Source organism: Podarcis bocagei (genome assembly GCF_964188305.1).
Source record: "Podarcis bocagei genome assembly, chromosome: 14".
NCBI classification, from domain to species: Eukaryota; Metazoa; Chordata; class Lepidosauria; order Squamata; family Lacertidae; genus Podarcis; species Podarcis bocagei.
Window position 1 is genome coordinate 48,850,142 of NC_138139.1, and position 19,139 is coordinate 48,869,280.

A 19,139-nucleotide genomic window follows, 5' to 3' on the forward strand; every position below is an offset into this window, starting at 1 on the left:
TCAAGTTTGTGGTCAACCAAGACTCCTAGATCCTTTTCACATGTACTGCTCTCAAGCCAGGTGTCACCCATCTTGTATTTGTGCCTCTCATTTTTTTTGCCCAAGTGCAATACTTTACACACGACAATGTTGCATGGAACTCGGTGCCTCTGAGCAGCATTTTTCCACAGTGGTCATTTTAGGGATGGAAAATGTCATGCTCAGATCTCGCCAGCAAGAGTCTCACCATGGTCTTCTGTCAGTCATGCAGGTGGGTCAGAAACAGGAGGCGAGGGTCATCTTAGGCCTTGAAATGTTGTCAATCCCACTTTGTTTTCTTTCTCTTTGTTTACTTTGATTGCATTGCAGGTTTTTGGCATGGCAACAATCCCCTAATGTACGTTTTGGCCCAGAGACACTGGAACAGTATAAGAGGAAAAACCAAACGTGTAGGAGTGAGTTGCCCTCTTCTTAGCCAGTACAGAATATCTTGCCAAAGGCAATTTAGGCTGGAAAGAATATTTGCTGCCCCTTGCTAGGCAGTAGCAGCTGATCAGTTCAGAACTGTCCCCTCACTACATAAAATACAACAGTCCCAACTCAATTCTCAAAAATAATAATTTCAGGGGGAAATTATCATGAGCTAAACGCAGCAAAGTTTTGACTTGGTATAAAGGAGTTTCCTGTGTCTTCCTTCCCATTCAAGGACGTACAACTTGACTTTCCTGAATCCATACTATCGGCCAGAGGAAAGCGAGGAGAATCCGTTCATCTGCTCGTCCCACCGGGATAACGGAATGCAGAAATGTTCCAGCATCCCAAACCGGAAGGAGTACAAGGTGGAATGTACTTTGAGCATGGACTCTTACAACCAAAATTCGTACACCCTGGACTTCAGCAGCAGAAACGCCTGCATCAATTGGAACCAGTATTACAACATTTGCAGGACGGGGGAGCTCAACCCGCACAATGGAGCTATTAATTTTGATAATATTGGCTATGCTTGGATAGCTATTTTTCAGGTAAGCCTCTTTTATCCTCCATTCTTTCATGCAGTACCCAAGTGTGTTTGAGATGCATGTTTTTGCCCACGTAAGATGAGTAAATGAAGCAATCCTCAAATATTACATCAGCAGCCGGCCAACTCTGACACTCTGCTTTTGCACTGGTGATTATCAAGCTTCCTGCCTCTGAGCACTTTCTGTTGTTTCATGTTGACACTTTGTGGGTTGGGCTAGCTCTCTTTTCATGGAAGTTTTCTGTTGTTACTTGTTGTAGCCCCATCTGATTCCCATTGCCCAGCAAGCAAACAGGGGTCAGCAAACTAAGGTCTGCGGGCTGGAAGCAGCCCACTGGGCTCATTAATCTGGCCCGCAAACCTTGCAGACCCTGCCGCCCGCTCAGTCAGTCCCTGCGCTAAACCGGCGCGGAGGCCTCGCCGTGCGGTGACTGACTTCTGTGGCGTGGCTTCTGATTGGCTGCCGAAGCTGCGGCTGCCAAAGACGAGGTGACGTCGGTGCCTGCAGTGGCTGTGGTGTGAATGGAAGTGGCGGGGTCATTTCAGGGGGGGTCTTTTCGGGAGGGGGGTGCTTTGGGGAGAGGGTGGGTCTGGCCCCCCAAAAGGTCTGAGGGACAATGGACCAGCCCCCCTGAAAAAATTTGCTGACCCCTGGGCTAGAGGTTAGCAAGGAACACTTGCCTGAGAGCAGAATCCACATACGAAGCTTAAGTCCCAACTCCCTGGGGGCCCTAGCACTCACACAAGTCCCCATAAAGGGGCAGGGCACCCACAAATTTCAGGGCCAGGACCATGCACACTGCATGGCACCCACGGCCCTGGGGCCAAGTTGGCACTCCTGATACAAAGTCAGACAGTCCAGAGGTCAGAGAATCCAAATGATCACAGAGCCAAGGGTTGAGATGGAGAGCAGATAGCAGCAAGGTTAGCCCAGGAACCACAGGCCTTGTTTCCAGCATCTGACCGCTGCTGGAAGCTGTTGATGAAGCCCAGAGCCAGCTGGTTCTGATCAGTGCCTTCTGCTCTGTGACCTTGAATGTTGATCAGGTGAAGGTGGAGTCACTCCCCCTTCTCCCCCTTCAGGCTGCATGTTCAGCAGGTGAACCTGTCTCCTGGGCCATGACATTGCTGGTCTTCCCATAAGCCTTTGGCTTGTTTACAAGGAGTTCCATGTATTGGAAAGTGATTGGGAAACCATCCGTCTGCACCAGCCGCAGGGTGCGGACATCCTTTTTGGTGGCTTCAAAAGAGAGTGAAACCAATTCATGGAGGAGGACGAGTTTATCAATGGCCGTGTGTCTCTGAATGCCAGAGGTGTTTGCAGAATTGTCATGGTTGTTAGAGACAATGGCTGTGTTCTACCCTCCATTGTTCGAGTCAGTTTGCCTCTGAAGACCAGTTGGTGGGAATTGCAATTGGGCAGAGTGCTATGGGCAAGTTGGGCTATTGGCTTGACTGAGCAAGGCTCTTATGTTTTTACGACAGAGCCATCTACTTCTGGTCCATGTCAAAGCCACATATTTCCATCCACGAGTTTCCTCTGCTGCTCTATTTTCATATCAATCTGGTCTTTCCATCAGAGAAAAAGATGTGCCAAAATTGCATTTAATGGCAGCTCAATGCACACAGTTCTAAAAAAAAATTCATCCTAAAATATAGAATTTTGGTACTTCTTGAGCTGTGGTCTGTATTGTAGGCTTTTGAGACGTGTGGAACCTGAAGGATAATTGCATTCTGATCTGCGTATGTGTCTGGTAGACACAAATTGGGACTGTTTGCTTAAAAACACAAAGCGAGCAAAATCCAGCCAGCTGCCAGGCCATTAAATGGTGTCCATTCCCTTAGCCATGGAGTATAATCGAGACTTTATAGGGAGCACATTTTCTGCTGGCCGTGACTGGAGAAATGAGTGTCGGCTTGCATCTGATGCTCTCTTCACGCACGCCTTTCTCCCCAATGCCACATATCCGCAGATGTGATGGTGTGGAGGAGTTTACCTGTGTATATAGAAACAGCCCTGCGTAATTTCGACGTGGGATGCTATTTAGGTGCAAAGTTATTTGGAGTTAGCTGAAATGTTGAAGACACAGTTGCATAAACTAGGAAGGGGGAAAGGGAGAGTGTTGACTGTAAAACCTGTGGGAAGAGGTGGGGGAACCTCATGCGCAGGGGATAAAGGGGACCCTCCATAGGTCTCTATCCAGCACTCGGGACTCTCCTCCGAGCCACACCCCTTTCCAGACCACACCCACCTCCCCCAACTCACACCCCTCACTAGTCCTGGTCTGCATCCTCCTCATGGTTTTGCCCAGCAAAAATTGTCCTTGAACTGCTTCTTGCTCATCTGAATGGAGAGAGGTGACACGTGTGTGTGTGTGTGTGTGTGTGTGTGTGTGTGTGTAGAAAGCCCTGACTTTTGCATGGCTGAAATGTAGCCGGCTCTTCAAAGGTGGCAGTCACATCCATTGCCTCCACCCAACCCTTCTCTTACTTGCGGCACTGCCCATGACTTGCATGTGGTCCCTGGTGAGCTTCCATTGAGGTCATGTGGCCCTTTGACCTAAAAAAAAAAGGTTACCCACTATCATGAACCAGATATAGAGGTAGATCCAGGGCTGGATTTAGGTTTGATGAGGCCCTAAGCTACTGAACATAGGTGGCGCTGTGGGTTAAACCACAGAGCCTAGGACTTGCCGATCAGAAGGTCGGCGGTTTGAATCCCTGCGACGGGTGAGCTCCCGTTGCTCGTTCCCCGCTCCTGCCAACCTAGCAGTTTGAGAGCACACCAAAGTGCAAATAGATAAATAGGTACCACTCTGGCGGGAAGGTAAATGGCATTTCCGTGTGCTGTTCTGGTTCGCCAAAAGCGGCTTAGTCATGCTGGCCACATGACCCAGAAGCTGTACGCCGGCTCCCTCAGCCAATAAAGCGAGATGAGCACTGCAACCCCAGAGTCGGCCACGACTAGAGCTAATGATCAGTGGTCCCGTTACCTTTACCTTTTAAGCTACTGAAGGTAATGGGGCCCTTTATATGTCCAGCTGCCCTTTGTCTACAACAAATTGTCACTTTTTTGTGTTGAATATATGCTATATAGTAATTTATGGACCTAATAAGTATCTAAAGCCATTTTATTTGTTTTTTATCTTATATTTTGGAAATGTACATCCAGGTGTGTGGTTTTTTCCTTTAATTTTTTTGGGGGGCCCCAAGAGAGTGGGGCCCTAAGCTATAGCTTGTTTAGCTGATACAGAAATCCGACACTGGGTAGGTCAGCAATAAAGCACCTGGCGTCAGTGAAGTTAACTCTTTGTTCAAAGGAATGTGATGCGACAACTTGGTTGAAGCTATGCAGGTCTGAGTCTGGTTAGTGTTTAGATGTGAAATGATGAGAAAATCAGTGCTGGTTGGGCAGGGAGTAAACTGACTGCTGTGAAAGCCAGTTTGAGATTCCCCCATTCTTGCAGCACTTGCAAAAACAAAAACACAACGTGCGAATTGGTCTTGAAGAGAGTTAGTTCTACCCCATTGTGTGTGTGAAGATTCTGGGGGAATTGTGTTGTGGGTAGCATCCTCAGCGCCAATCTTTATTTGCCTGCCTCGTTCCGTTTCCAAGAGCCTAATCGTTGCTCTTGTCATCCTACGAATTACACATGTTTCAGCGCTCTTCGCTTATTGTGTAATGGGCTAACTCATGCATCTATTTATTAGGCAGGCGCATTCCGTGGCAAATTATGGGAAGTAATTATCTTATTATGGGTAAGAAAGAGAGGAGATGGGGACCTAAATTAAATGTGAGTTATTAAGGTCCCTCGGTTGCACATGATGTTCAGAGAAAGCAACGGAAGCTGTAATTAAGGGGGAGGGATGAAGCCGCTGTTCTTACCCTGCTCTGGATGAATTGCCCACCTCTCTAAATTCCTAATTTGATTGGCGTTACTAGCAGAGTAAGGAGAAGCAAAGGCCACGCTTTCAGTGAGAAATAACAAGATCATGAAAACAGGAAGGTCGATAAAGAGATATTCACCGGTTATCGGTGTGCTACTGGGCCAAGGTCAAGGGGTTACTATCGGTATACAAAGCCCTTAATGGTTTGGGACCAGTTGAGCTGCGAGATTGCTTGGCCCCAAATAGACAGCTCAACTGCTTCAGTCTGTCTCATAATACACAATCTGGATTTGTAAGAGATTGATTATTTAGTGTGGCAGCACCTGGACTCTGGAACTCCCTTCCATTGTCCTCTTTTTGGCACCTGCTAAAAACATTTTTTGCTTAGACAAGCCTACCCAGGTGTGTAGTTTATTGCTGGCTTTAATCTTCTGAACGTTTTAATTGTTTTTACTAATAATTTTTATTGTTTTGTTCTTTTTGTAAGCTATTTTGAGGTGCTTTACAATTAAGCAGTGTATATATGTTATGAAATGATAGATGATAGAGATAGATAGATGATAGATAGATGATAGATAGATGATAGATAGATAGATAGATAGATAGATAGATAGAGATAGATAGATAGATAGATAGATAGATAGATAGATAGATAGATAGATAACCCTCCTCCTCTTGGGGGGGGGGGAGATACATATTGGAAAAGCCAAAACTCCTCTACACCTTCCCAAAAATGAGGTGGTAGAATTCTCAAGTGTACTCATTTTAGGTGGTGGGTCCTATTTTTGAAAGGTCCCCTACTTGAAAAGTTCCCTGCCTATAGTAATCTAGCCCATCAAGGAGATGGTTCTAATGTCGCCCTTTCCCCTAAAGGGATAGGGGTGGCATGGAAATTTGATTTGGCTTGCATCGAAAGTAGAACTTACAGGATTGGCTCCTTCCCCAAAAAAATATGGCAAGCTGAAACACAGCCATCCCTCGAAATCTGCATTTTTTCAAATTTTGCAGTGCAGTTCTCCCACAAAATGATCTGTATTTTAAAAAGCACATATACTAAGGCAGAGCTTTCCAGATGTTTCATGTTGGTAACACATTTTTAGACATGCATCCTTTTGCGACACAACAGTTCAGTTTTACTAGCAAGCTGGAGGTTAAACTAACCCTTTTCCAGCCCCGGGAGGAGAGCAGGGAGCAATTGTGTGACACAATTACACATTGCAGCCAACACACTAATGTATCACAACACACAGTTTGAAAAGCTCTGTACTAGGGTGATGTGGTTATATATATGTTAGTGAAAATAACATACAAAAGCACTTTGTACTAAGGGAAATTGCTTTGCCAAAATGTGTATGTTGGGATTGAATTTGCATTAGGACTAATAATAATAATAATTTCTGTGAAGTGCCCTAAGACCTCCGGATATAGGGCAATATATAAATATTATTATTATTATTATTATTATTATTATTATTATTATTATTATTATTATTATTATTCACAAACTGCTGTGGAAATGTGGAGCATTCAGAATGGAATAACGAGTAACTGAAACTGACAGATTTGCCCATCACTCTACAGTGATGTGTTGTTGTCTTTTAGAGGGAAAAGGTGGACATAAAATAATAAGGCCCATTCCCATAAGTAAAACGGCAACAAAAAAATCCAGCCAGCAGCAAGAGCTGTTTCATTCCATGTTGTGCTAAATTTCTGTTTGTAATGTCATTAGAGGGGGGGGGGGAGAGTGGAGAAAGAATGGAGCCTTTAAAAAAAACAAAGTGGCTTTCCCATGCTTGGTCCAGTCCACTCTGCTGCTTCCAGATTCTACCACTATGTTTGGTCATAGGCTAACCTGCCTAGAGACTGGCTTCAGCTGTGAATACAAGGGCCTTAGACTTCTCGGTGCTGTCAAAAGTGCTGTGTGCCTCGCGGCCATCCTCTCTGCTCTCCTAAGTGCGATTTGCTTGTCAAACACCCCGCAGTCAGTAAAAATTTATCCCGACGACACTCCACGTGGGACACGATGCAAGGAAATGCGCTCTCTCCGGATGAGCACTGACCGTGCAAGCCGTCCTGTTCTGCAGCCTGCAACCATCGATCCTTGTTGCCATCTCTAAACATCCGCAAAGGGCCAGTTCACGCTTTGCATGGCCGGTTCGCCGCTTGTCTGCCGCTGAATGCAGGCTGAGCGTCATTGCATGGTGGCATCAAGCAGCCGCTCAAAGCCCTGGCAAGACTCGACACTGCACTGTGCTGGGTGGCTGGGTCTGACTCCATTTTAACTCCCCATGATGCCCCAGAGAGTGTCGGACTGAATCCCAGAGGTAAGAATCCAGAGCAGAATCCCAGCTGCTCCTTACAGTGGGGACCCCAGGGTAGAAGCAGGTCATAGGAGGAGACCAACAAGGGAATAGTCTGCTGAGACCACAAGACTCTTAATCACAGAGTCATGGGTTTGAGTCTGTCAGGAGTGCGTGCAGGAGCCAGGCCCTGTGACCAGTAGGGCTTCGCAGGACTGGGACCTTCCTAAGTTTGTTCTGGAGAGGCAAGGTGCGGCCGCACAGGTGAGGCCACTTGGTAACTCACTGTAAAGGTAAAGGTGAAGGGACCCCTGACCATTAAGTCCAGTCGTGGCCAACGCTGGGCTTGCGGCGCTCATCTCGCTTTACTGGCCGAGGGAGTCGGCGTACAGCTTCTGGGTCATGTGGCCAGCATGACTAAGGCGCTTCTAGCGAACCAGAGCAGCGCAGGGAAACGCCATTTACCTTCCCGTCAGAGCGGTACCTATTTATCTACTTGCACTTTTATGTGCTTTCGAACTGCTAGGCTGGCAGGAGCAGGGACCGAGCAATGGGAGCTCACCCTGTCACGGGGATTCAAACCGCCAACCTTCTGATCGGCAAGCCCTAGGCTCTGTGGTTCACTGTACCTGGTGGCAAGAGCCGGGAAGGGATATAAGGTCAGCATTTCCCTTCGGCTCTTTGCCACAGCAACACATTTCCTGCCTTGCTGCGTTTGGCTTCTTGCTTCCTGATCCTCAGACCTCGGCTTCTTGACTCCCTGCTTCTCAACCCTCGGACCCTTGACTTTGTGACTCCCTGCTTCCTGACCCTCAGACCCCTGGCTTCTGGACCCTCATTTCTGCTCCCACCCTGCCATCTTGCCACCGGTCCCTACATCCTCAGCCGGGACTTCAATCGCCCGTAGACTGGACCGTGACACTGTCTTTGCATACAGGGGAAGTCCCTAACTCACCAAATATTGTCTTGGGACAGCAATGTTTCCCAGCTCTGCAAGCTGGAGATGTCTGTGGTATAACTTGGGACCTGAGCTACAGCTCTTCCCCATAAGAGCGGGGAACAAAGGCAGGTGGCAAATACAGATTCAAGCCACAAGTTCTATCTAGTTCAGTGTTGTCTACACTGACTGACAGTGACTATCCAGGGTCTCTGGCACCAGTGTATTTCTCTTGAGATGCCAGGAACTGCCTGCTCTTTCGTGCTAAAAGAAGAAGCCTGCACATAGAAAACTAGGGGGTCAGGAGCAAGGGTTGCAGCCCTGACAGGCTAGCTTTCTACCTGGAAGATTTGCTAGTTTGTTTAATTTTGTGTGATGGCCTGGGAATCCGATTCAGAGGATGAACCGGAGGAATCCCAGCCTGCACAGGAGTCCCCGCCTCCAGGGCTGGCTGAACTGGGGCAGGGCCTTGATTCTGAGGCGCCTACACCTGTGCCGGATCCTCAGGAGCAGGCACCAGGTGAATCCATTCTGGCTCCAGAGGTGGTTGAGGACTCAGTGCCTACAGGTGAGTCTCCCCCTGGGCCCAGTAACCCTTCAGCCTCTCCTGAACTGCAGAGGCTCAGGGCAGAGAGGCGAAGGGAACTGGTTTCTCCCAGGAGGAGTGCTCGCCTTAAGGCCAGGAGAGGTGGGTCTCCTGGGGGCCGGGACCGCCCCTGGCCTCAGAGAAGATAAAGGCCAGTCAGCCCGGTCCCAGGTTGCGGAAGCAACGTCGTCGTTGAGTACCTGCTCCTACCCGGACCCAGACCTGACCTTCCAGTGTTCCTGTCCCCGCCCGGCTTCCTGCTTCTGACCTTCCAGTGTTCCTGTCCCCGCCCGGCTTCCTGCTTCTGACCTTCCAGTGTTCCTGTCCCCGCCCGGCTTCCTGCTACTGACCTTCCAGTGTTCCTGTCCCCGCCCGGCTTTCTGCTTCTGACCTTCCAGTGTTCCTGTCCCCGCCCGGCTTCCTGCTACTGACCTTCCAGTGTTCCTGTCCCCGCCCGGCTTCCTGCTACTGACCTTCCAGTGTTCCTGTCCCCGCCCGGCTTCCTGCTTCGGACCTCGCCTTGTGAACTGTGAACTGTTTCCAGGCTAGTGACTCAGGACTGGACTTTGACTACAACAACGGTAACCTTCCCCCCGGGACTAGCACATTTTGCATCACCAACCTTCCATCTAGCAAACCCCACCACCCACTGCATCCAAAAGCGACAAGGACCAGAAACAGATTGACCCCTTCTGTATTAATAAGATCTCTGCTTTCGGTGATCGCACACAGCTGGTAGAGGCTTGCAGACCCACCCCCTACTGCACATTCATCATATCTCATTTCGAAGACATTTCGGCTGGTGGCCATCGCAACATCCTGTGACAACGGGTTCCTCAAGTCAAGACGTGTGTTGTGGGATTGAGCTGCTACTGCCAATTACAGCAGAGAGCCCCCGGGGCTTCTATTTTTGAGACAGGGTGAATAATGTTCCCTGAATCACAGGCTCTTTCTGCACTACTCACAATTTCATAAGCCGCTATCTATCATGCACCACCACGGTCCCCCTTCTTTGTATTGTCATTTCTCTAAGTGAGGACATCTTTGCCCGGGGGTTGAAAAGAGAGATAAACAGTTGGCAACACTTGAGAGAAAAGTTCCCCGATCAAAAGCAAAAATAGTCATAAGTAGATGGGTTTTTCGAGGGCGGTGCTGGAGTGCATGTCACAGAAAGAGAGAGAGAGAGAGAGAGAGAGAGAGAGAGAGAGAGAGAGAGAGAGAGAGAGAGAGAGAGAGAGAAGGCAGCTGGAGAAAGTGGATGGAGAATTTCTCCATCTCTCCTAACACTAGAACTCTTGGGCTGAATGTGAGAAGCTTCAGGGCAGATAAAGGGAAGCACGTCTTCCCTCATTGCATAGTTAGACTATGGAACTCACTCCCACAAGAGGCAGTTTATGGGCACCAACCAAGATGGCTTTAAAAGTAGATTGGAAAAATTAATGGAGGAGAAGGCTGTCAAGGGCAGAAGTGGAGCGGTGTGCACCCCGGGGCAGGGCTAGCTGCCCGCAGGGGCACCGCCCACGGCGGGCATCCCAGGGGGTGGCGTAGCGATGTCACCCCCCTCAGGAATGACACCCGGGGCAGACTGCACCTACTGCACCCCCCTTCCTCCGCCAGTGGTCAGGGAGTGCTAGCTACTATGGTTACACTCTACTTGCACTGTCAGAGGTAGTAACACTTCTGAATTCCAATTCCTAGAAGAGAGTGCTCTTGTGGTGCTCTGGTTAAGAGCGGTAGTTTCGTAATCTGGTGAACCGGGTTCACTTCCCCGCTCCTCCACATGCAGCTGCTGGGTGACCTTGGGCTACTCACACTTCTCTGAAGTCTCTCAGCCCCACTCACCTCACAGAGTGTTTGTTGTGGGGGAGGAAGTGAAAGGAGATTGTGAGCCGCTTTGAAACTCCTTAGGGTAGTGATAAAGCGGGATATCAAATCCAAACTCCTCCTCCTCTTCTTCTTCTTCTTCTTCTACTACTACTACTACTACTTCTTCTCAAATCCTGCTTGTGGTTGGCCACCAAGAGCTCAAGATCATAGAATCATGGAATCGTAGAGTTGGAAGGGAGCCCAAGAGTCATCTATTCTAACCCTCTGCAATGCAGGAATATCTGCTGAAGCATCCATGATGAATGGCCGTCCAAGCTCTGCTTAAAAACCTCCAAGGAAGGAGAGTCCACAACCTCCTGAGGGAGGTTGGCCTGACCCAGCAGGCTCCTCTTCTGTTCTTAAACATTATATAAGTACCCAAAGTCACCCAATTGGTCAAGCTCTGTCTATTACATCATCATGTTGATACCATATGTGTTTTAAAAAATCATTTCTTCCATCAAATGTAAGTACAGTGGACGCTCGGGTTGCGAATGTGATCTGTGTGGGATGCACGTTCACAACCCGCAGCATTTGCAACCCGTAGCGGCACGTCTGCGCACACGCAATTTGTGATTTGGCGCTTCTGCGCAGGCGCGACCTCCAAAACCCGGAAGTAGCCAGTTCGGGTACTTCCAGGTTTCGGAATATTCATAACCTGAGAAAACGCAACCTGAAGCGTCTGTAACCCGAGGTATGACTGTACATTAAATATAGCCACCTTGTGGGTGTTTGTGAATGCAATGTGGGATTTAAATGTAAAGTAGAGAGAGATGGGCACCTGGGGAGAGAAAGAGAGGGAGGGAGGGAGAGAGAGAGAGAGAGAGAGAGAGAGAGAGAGAGAGAGAGAGAGAGCACGAACCAGCTTGTTGGGTAGGTCAAAGGTCCACCTCCCCACAACTCCAGCAGGACCAACTAAATGTCTTTGAGAAGCTTGCAAATGAGGCATGAAAGCATCACTGCATCCCTAGAGTTTATCCCATTACCTAGCCCTCAGAGATACAATGCCTTGGAACATGGAAGCTCCACTGACTCATAATTCAAACGTAAACATGGATCTCTAAGCCATTAGATGGCAGGGTGAGACAGGGCCCTTCCTTCCTCCAAACTGGCCCCTGCATCCCTCTAAGCTGGTTGATATGCATGCGCTGTGTTTCACGACACGCATGTACCCACCAGAGGTCGTTGTGAACTTCTGGCGGCAGTAAGTCGAAGAGCGGGGACAGGTCCTCCTCTGTCCTCTGCCGAGGGGAGCAATCGAAATAACACCAAGAACTCCTGTTACCGCTGACTGTTCCTTTAGCACTGCTCAGAAGCTCTCTTCTCCCTGTAATCTTTTCCACCAGCTGAGAGAGGGAGGGAGGAAGGGAAGGTGAGCAACCCGCTATTTCATTTTATTTTTTGCCCATCTTGGGCATTCTTGTCACGCCTCTCTCGCCACGCTTGCCTGGAGCTTTCTCCAGCGCATTTGCTGTATCAGCAGGGGACACGTCTGAGGAGGATTCCCACCTTGCAGATGGCAAACAGGACGCGGCTCGTAGAGGACTTGATTAACTCGTCAACGGAGACATCTTCTTAGGCAGAGAAGGCCGCAGTTATACCCACGTCCGTTCCTGCGAGGTTGGGGAAGGGGACTTGACCAAGGAGGAATCCCATCCCTGTCGCATTTAAAGGCTTATCAACTGAACACTTCCCGAAACAATATGCAAACCAAGATGTGCTCTAAGAGAAGAAAAAGAAGAAGAAAAGTTTGGATTTGATATCCTGCTTTATCACTACCCTAAGGAGTCTCAAAGCAGCAAACATTCTCCTTTCCCTTCCTCCCCCACAACAAACACTCTGTGAGGTGAGTGAGTCTGAGAGACTTCAGAGAAGTGTGACTGGCCCAAGGTCACCCAGCAGCTGCATGTGGAGGAGCGGGGAAGCGAACCCGGTTCACCAGATTACGAGACTACCGCTCTTAACCACTACACCACACTGGCTACTGGTTACAAGGGTCAGACTAGGACCTAGGAGAGAGACCAGGGTTCATATCCCCCACACAGCCTTGAAGTTCGCTGGGTGAGCTTGGGCCAGTCACCAACTCTCATCCTAACCTACATCACAAGGTTGTTGTGAGGATAATGTGGCTAGGGGAGAATGATGTGTTCCTTCCTTGGAGGAAGGAAGGTGAGATATAAAATGCAATCAATAGGAAATAAGTAACAGACAACCACCCTTTGAAATTCAAAATCGTCTGAATTTTGCAATGCAGTTCTCCAGCCAAGTAATGAGCGCAAAAAAGTGTATACACTAGGGTACAGTGTCCATAGAAATGCATGCATTAGTGAAAGTAGCACACAAGAATTCACTGTATGCAGGGAAATGGCTTTGCACCATTGTGTATCTTGGACAATAAAGGTAAAGGTAAAGGGACCCTGACCATTAGGTCCAGTCGTGGCCGACTCTGGGGTTGCGGCATTCATCACACTTTATTGGCCGAGGGAGCCGGCGTACAGCTTCCGGGTCATGTGGCCAGCATGACTAAGCCGCTTCTGGCAAACCAGAGCAGTGCACGGAAACGCCATTTACCTTCCCGCCAGAGTGGTACCTATTTATCTACTTGCACTTTGACGTGCTTTCGAACTGCTAGGTTGGCAGGAGCTGGGACCGAGCAACGGGAGCTCACCCCGTCGTGGGGATTCGAACTGCCGACCTTCTGATTGGCAAGTCCTAGGTTCTGTGGTTTAACCCACAGCGCCACCCGCGACCCTGTATCTTGGACAAAGCTGCATACAAAAAAGAGCATACTAGAAGAAATTTGCACTGAAATGCTGGTGAATTTTCATGAGGACTTCTAAATTGTGTGTGTGTGTATGTATGTAACTGCTGTGGAAATATGGAGAACTGAATTTAAGATTGGAAAAACGAGAAACGTGAAGAAACCTAAATTGACAGATTCATTCCTCCTTAGCCATGGCTAGACAGGGACAGATCCATGCCTTCTTTCGTTGGAGAACTACGTCTCAAAGTTCAGAGAAGCATGTGAATTTCGAAGCCTCGATGTGTTTCGGTAGCAAGCTGAAATGGAATAGGATGGGGGCTGAGACCAGGGAACAAAGGCTAGAGGAGGCAGCTTCTTCTCCTTCCCAGGATACAGTTCTCTCAGTAACCCCCCAAAACCACCCTGTATGGATAAGCCAGTTTTATTTTTATATGTATAAACAGAGACTGAGGCTGCAAAATGGTAGCTTATCTGAGGCCACTTCGCAGTGTGTTGAACATTGGATTATCTTGCTCAACACTCAAACACACACTCTCTCTCTCTCTCATTCTTTCTTTGAGCCAGACATTTTAAAACTGGCAAACGCTTGTGAACAACTGTAGCATGTTCTTTCTCATTGCCTCCACTTTTATGGCTTTTCACCATCCCGTTCTCATTTATTTATCAGATGCCTCGGCGTCTGTTTCTAATCTCATGCACAGATCAGCCTTCCTTTACTTCGCCTTCACCCTGCTATGATCTGTAGTCCACCGCAGTAAATAACGACTTCTCCCTTTCCTTGAACATCTGTCCAAGTTCTTGGTGGTTGTCCTGTTGTTGCGGCCTGCCCTGGGCTTCACATAATGAATTGTGTGGGGAGAGGGAGCGTGTTCCCCCCTGGGCTCTGCCCCAAGCCTGGTGCTCCTCAGTCCTTCCCCTTCCATGGCTGGTTCAGAACATGGAGACAAAAGGGTTACTTCTGCTCTCTGCATGCCAAGATGCGGCAAAGGCTTTGGCTAATTAGCATGATAAATCAAGCCTCATGAATATGTGATGAGGAGCGATTTATCATCCCTCGGCTGTTGATCTGCGTTATTTGTGCTGGGAGAGATGGGGCCCTCGTTTGGAGTCCAGCTAGATCAGACCAAAGGTCCATCTCACACAGCACCCTGCTTCTCAAGTTGCCTAGATGTTCATCGCAGGAGGCGACTGATAATAGAATCAATGGGGGTGGTGATAGAATGAGAATTGTAGAGTAGGAAGGTGACCTCAAGGTTCATCTAGTCTGACCCCTCGCAATGCAGGGATCATAACTGAAGAATCCCTGATGGATGGACCCCCAACCTTTGTTGGACGTTCAAAGAAAGACAAAGGACATAGGAGAGGTGGCAGACTTTGGGGAATCGGATTCCTCCCCGGGTGGCAGTAAATAAGCAGATCAAACGAAAGGAGCGTTCTTACCAGATAAGTTCTTTAATAAGCACAGCAAGAGACAAAGGAATGCATATCTCTTTAGAAATGGCGTTGCTCCCAGTAAAGGTTTACCCCCTCTGTCCCCATTAATCTACATCACTCCTACACTGGGTAATCTGAGCTAGTTGCCTCTGCGCTTTCTGTTCTATCACTCTCAGAGCCTGTCTAGTCTTAGGCAAAGGGGGGTCAGGAATGCTTTCCAAGGACACTCAATCTGCCAGCTGTCTCTCTCTTGGTGTTATTTCTTCTAGCTGTTCCTCATCCAGTATTTCCCAGCTTTCCCCCTCTGGACTATGCCCCTCTGCAAACCACTATTCTAAATCAATACTGTCCTCCTGCCCTCGAGAAGGTTCAGAAAAGGGCTCCCACCATTCCTCCTCAGTTCAACCCCTGACAAGACAGGACTTCAGCAGGTCTTGCATTTGTGACCATTTCCTCTTCTGCATAGCTGCTAAAACAGCAGAAGTCCTGTCCTCTTTCATATCTGCCCGCCTTCTTCAGACTTCGGTTCACATGGCTGAATGTACCTCCATACTTAAAAAAAAAAAAAAATCCTCTGCGAGTAGAATGTGAGCATGTCAGAAAGAAGGGTTCTCCTTAAAAGGTAAAAGTAAAGGGACCCCTGACCATTAGGTCCAGTTGTGGCCGACTCTGGGGTTGCAGCGCTCATCTCGCTTTATTGGCCGAGGGAGCCGGCGTACAGCTTCCGGGTCATGTGGCCAGCATGACTAAGCCACTTCTGGCGAACCAGAGCAGCGCAAGGAAACGCCGTTTGCCTTCCCGCAGGAGCGGTACCTATTTATCTACTTGCACTTTGACATGCTTTCGAACTGCTAGGTTGGCAGGAGCAGGGACTGAGCAACGGGAGCTCACCCCGTCGTGGGGATTCGAACCGCCGACCTTCTGATCGGCAAGTCCTAGGCCACAGAGCCACCTGCATCCCTATAGGGTTCTCCTTAGCCTCATCTTATCCCTGACATGCTAGGTTTCTAGGTGAAGAGGGTTTGGGGGTTTTTTGCTTTGCCTGGGAGAAACCGCAGCCGTGTCCCTGAGACATGCAAATGTGTCCTTTGGTCCAGAGAGGAAAGGTTATGAAGATTTTTGGAGAGTAAGATATGTCTCTGTGAAATAGCGAGAAATAACTCTTCCAGGGGTTGCTACTGCCTGGGAATAGAACAGAAGTCAAGTTTCTTTGTTTTCCCCTGCAACCGGAGAGCTTGGGTCAGGAGCAAATCCATTAAATTCACCGCCGGATTTCAGAAGTTATCACTGGAGGCAGAATTAGCTGCTCGGCTTAGGAGAAAGAATGAACCTTTATTCCCTGATTGGAACTCGTTAGCCAGATCAATGTGCCCTTAAAAGGGGAAAGGACGAGAAATGCAGATAACACAGCCTCCAGGAATCCACGTGGAGGGCTCTGTAAACTCACCAAGAATAACACGGCAATTACTCTGTGCCCTCTCCCGCTTCCGTCCAAACTTGCCTCAAGAGATATTACAAGCCTCCTGTTAGGGCCAGCTCAGCAGAGAGATGAGAAGCGGACATTGGAGCCATTTGCAAAACCTTTGCCCACTTTCCCTTAATAGATTTTTTTCCCCCATGCTAATCGTCAATATTGCGGTGCAATACCAGATTTGCTGGTGGGGAGTGATTTGTCAATGCACAAATTTACATCATGGAAGGGTGTTCAGACAGAAGGAAGAGGTTGTAGCACCTGCTTCACATGCAAAAGATCCCCAACACTTTCAGGTGGGTACAGGTCACCAGGGGTCAGCAAACCTTTTCATCAGGGGGCTGGTCCACTGTCCCTCATACCTTGTGGGGGCCAGACTATATTTTGGAAAGGGAAAAAAATGAACGAATTCCTATGCCCCACAAATAACCCAGAGATGCATTTTAAATAAAAGGACACATTCCACTCATGTAAAAACACGCTGGTTCCCGGACCGTCCATGGGCCAGATTTAGAAGGCGATTGGGCTGGATCCAGCCCCTGGGCCTTAGTCTCCCTACTCATGGGTCAGACCATTGTCTAAAACACCAGAGATCTGTTGCCATCATAGGCAATGCTGAGCTAGACTGTCCAGTGATACTGACTCAGTAAAAGGCAGTTCTTTGTGTTCCTCTTGAGTTAGAGCAGGTTCAGGGAGCCTTCAGTCCCCCAAATGTCACGGAAATGCAACTGTCATTAGCCTAGCAAACACAGCCAATGGGGTATGGGAACTGGAGTGTCAGGAGCTGGAGTCAAGCATAGGTCAGCAATAGTACGTTTCTGAGCACAATTCAAAGTGTTGGTGCTGATCTTTAAAGACCTAAACGGCCTCGGCCAAGTATACCTGAAGGAGCGTCTCCACCCCCATCGTTCAGCCCGGACACTGAGGTCCAGTGCTGAGGGCTTTCTGGCGGTTCCCTCCCTGCGAGAAGTGAGGTTACAGGGAACCAGGCACAGGGCCTTCTTGGTGGTGGCTCCCGCTCTGTGGAATGCCTTCTCATCAGAAATAAACAACTATCTGACTTTTAGAAGACATCTGAAGGCAGCCCTGTTTAAGGGAGTTTTTAACGTTTGCTGTTTTATCGTATTTTTAATATTCTGTTGGGAGCTGCCCAGAGTGGCTGAAGAAAACCAGCCAGATGGGCGGCGTATAAATATATTAGTAGTAGTAGTAGTAGTAGTAGTAAAAAATGTGTTAGTGCAGTTAACCAAAGCAGCTCAGTTGTAGTGCTCACAGTAACCCTTCCCAGTAGGTCTTGTTCCAATGAGGCAGGTTCGAGAATTGAAGGGTGGAGCACAGGATGGGTTAGAGGAAGAGGCAAGTCAGACAAGTGAAGGTGCGTCCTCACCCTTTCCTGCACTGCTGTCTCCCAGAACCAGGAGGGGACTGAAAAGGGAAGAGCAGAGGCAGCGTCCATGCAGGCTCAGTCTCCAACTGTGTGTGTTCAGCTCATCAGGGGAAGGTACATAAACTAATGGATGGCAAGTGATCCCCTGTTGCTGCAACTGCTCCGTAGAAGACCTGAGAATAGCTGCCTAGGCACTAGACTGGTGTGTGAGCTGCTGTAAGAGTCATCTTTGACAATCAAAAGTTCGCTGTCTGCTGTCCACATTCCTTTGGCGGAGGAGTGCCCTTGTTAGGTTTCGGGCTAGCAGGTTCCCTCCCTCCCTTTGTCCTTGGAGAAGCAGAACCAAGGAAAAATAGTCTCTTGCCATTTAAAGAGATTTTTAATGATCGCAGTGAAAGAACAAAGAGTCTATTCTCAGAGTAAAGGTGCTCCCAGTTAAGGTTTACACCCACTTCCCCCCAAGTCACCCTCGTCACTTTCTCATCTTGCAACCTGATCTCGCAACCACTTTGCTTTCTGACCTTGGGCTGGGCAGATGTAGGCTTCCAAGGGAGAGAGAATCAGTTAACACTCTTCCCCCCCCCCCCGGTTCTTCTTCTCCTAGCTGTTCACCACCCAGTTCTTCCCAACTTTTATCTAATGAACTATGCCCTTCTGCAAACCACTGTTCCAAATCTATACTGTCCTCCTGCTCCTGGGAAAATTCAGAATCCTGATCAGGGAGAAGGGGAGGCTTCAACCATTCCTCATCTGTGCAGCCCTCCTCAACATGGTCTCTGACAGCCCTTGACATACTGGCAAACAACAAGGTCAACATCAGGCTTCTTTCAATTCCCCCCTCCCCTTCCAATTTTCTTTTTTTAAAAAAAGAATAAAATCATATTTTGTTTCTTCCAACGATCATTTTGCATGTAATTAGGCTTTTAAAAATGCATGCAAACTTTGACACCATCAAGCCCTTTGTGCAAGGTACTGTCCGAGGTGGGAAAAGGTTGATTGGGTCGGAATCACCAAATTCCATGTAGAAATCCATTTAAAACGGAATCCCCCCAAAAAATCCTCATTTTAGCTTCTGTTAACTGAGCTGAGCTGCTCGAGTAAAGCAGAGAGAAACGGAGGCATGGCAGCTTAGGGAAGGAGTCGCCTGAAGCGGGAGGGGCCTAGGAACAGAGGAGGCCAGCTAAGGATAGATTCTCTCACTCATTCATAATAATTACTGAGTGATTATGAAGCGTCTTACACATCATTAGGAGCACTAGCGAAATGATGTATTACTAGATAGCGGTGGTGTAATGTTTCTGGCTGTTTCAAAGGAGTTTGTGGGTCACCAGCGTGGTCCCTACCTACCCATAAATTATGGGGCTTTGTAGCCCCTTAGATCTATACTCCAGGTCCACTGGCGTCTATGGGGCATCACCCCACCAAACTTAGCCTGCCCCCAGCCAGCCCCCAGAATAGAATAGAAGAATAGAATTTATTATTTATACCCCACCCATCTGGCTGGGTTTC

At 48.5% G+C, this 19,139-nt stretch overlaps 1 protein-coding gene across 3 annotated transcripts in view; it reads left to right on the plus strand.

The window, feature by feature from the left end:
* The window catches only part of CACNA1H (calcium voltage-gated channel subunit alpha1 H), a 398,455-nt gene that overhangs the window by 236,195 nt on the left and 143,121 nt on the right, over nt 1–19,139 (plus strand). For all 3 annotated transcript variants that reach the window (XM_081169320.1, XM_081169322.1, XM_081169321.1), the window contains exon 7: nt 686–1,001. In XM_081169320.1, the coding sequence (XP_081025446.1) occupies nt 686–1,001 (316 nt within the window). The remainder of the gene's footprint in view (nt 1–685; nt 1,002–19,139) is intronic.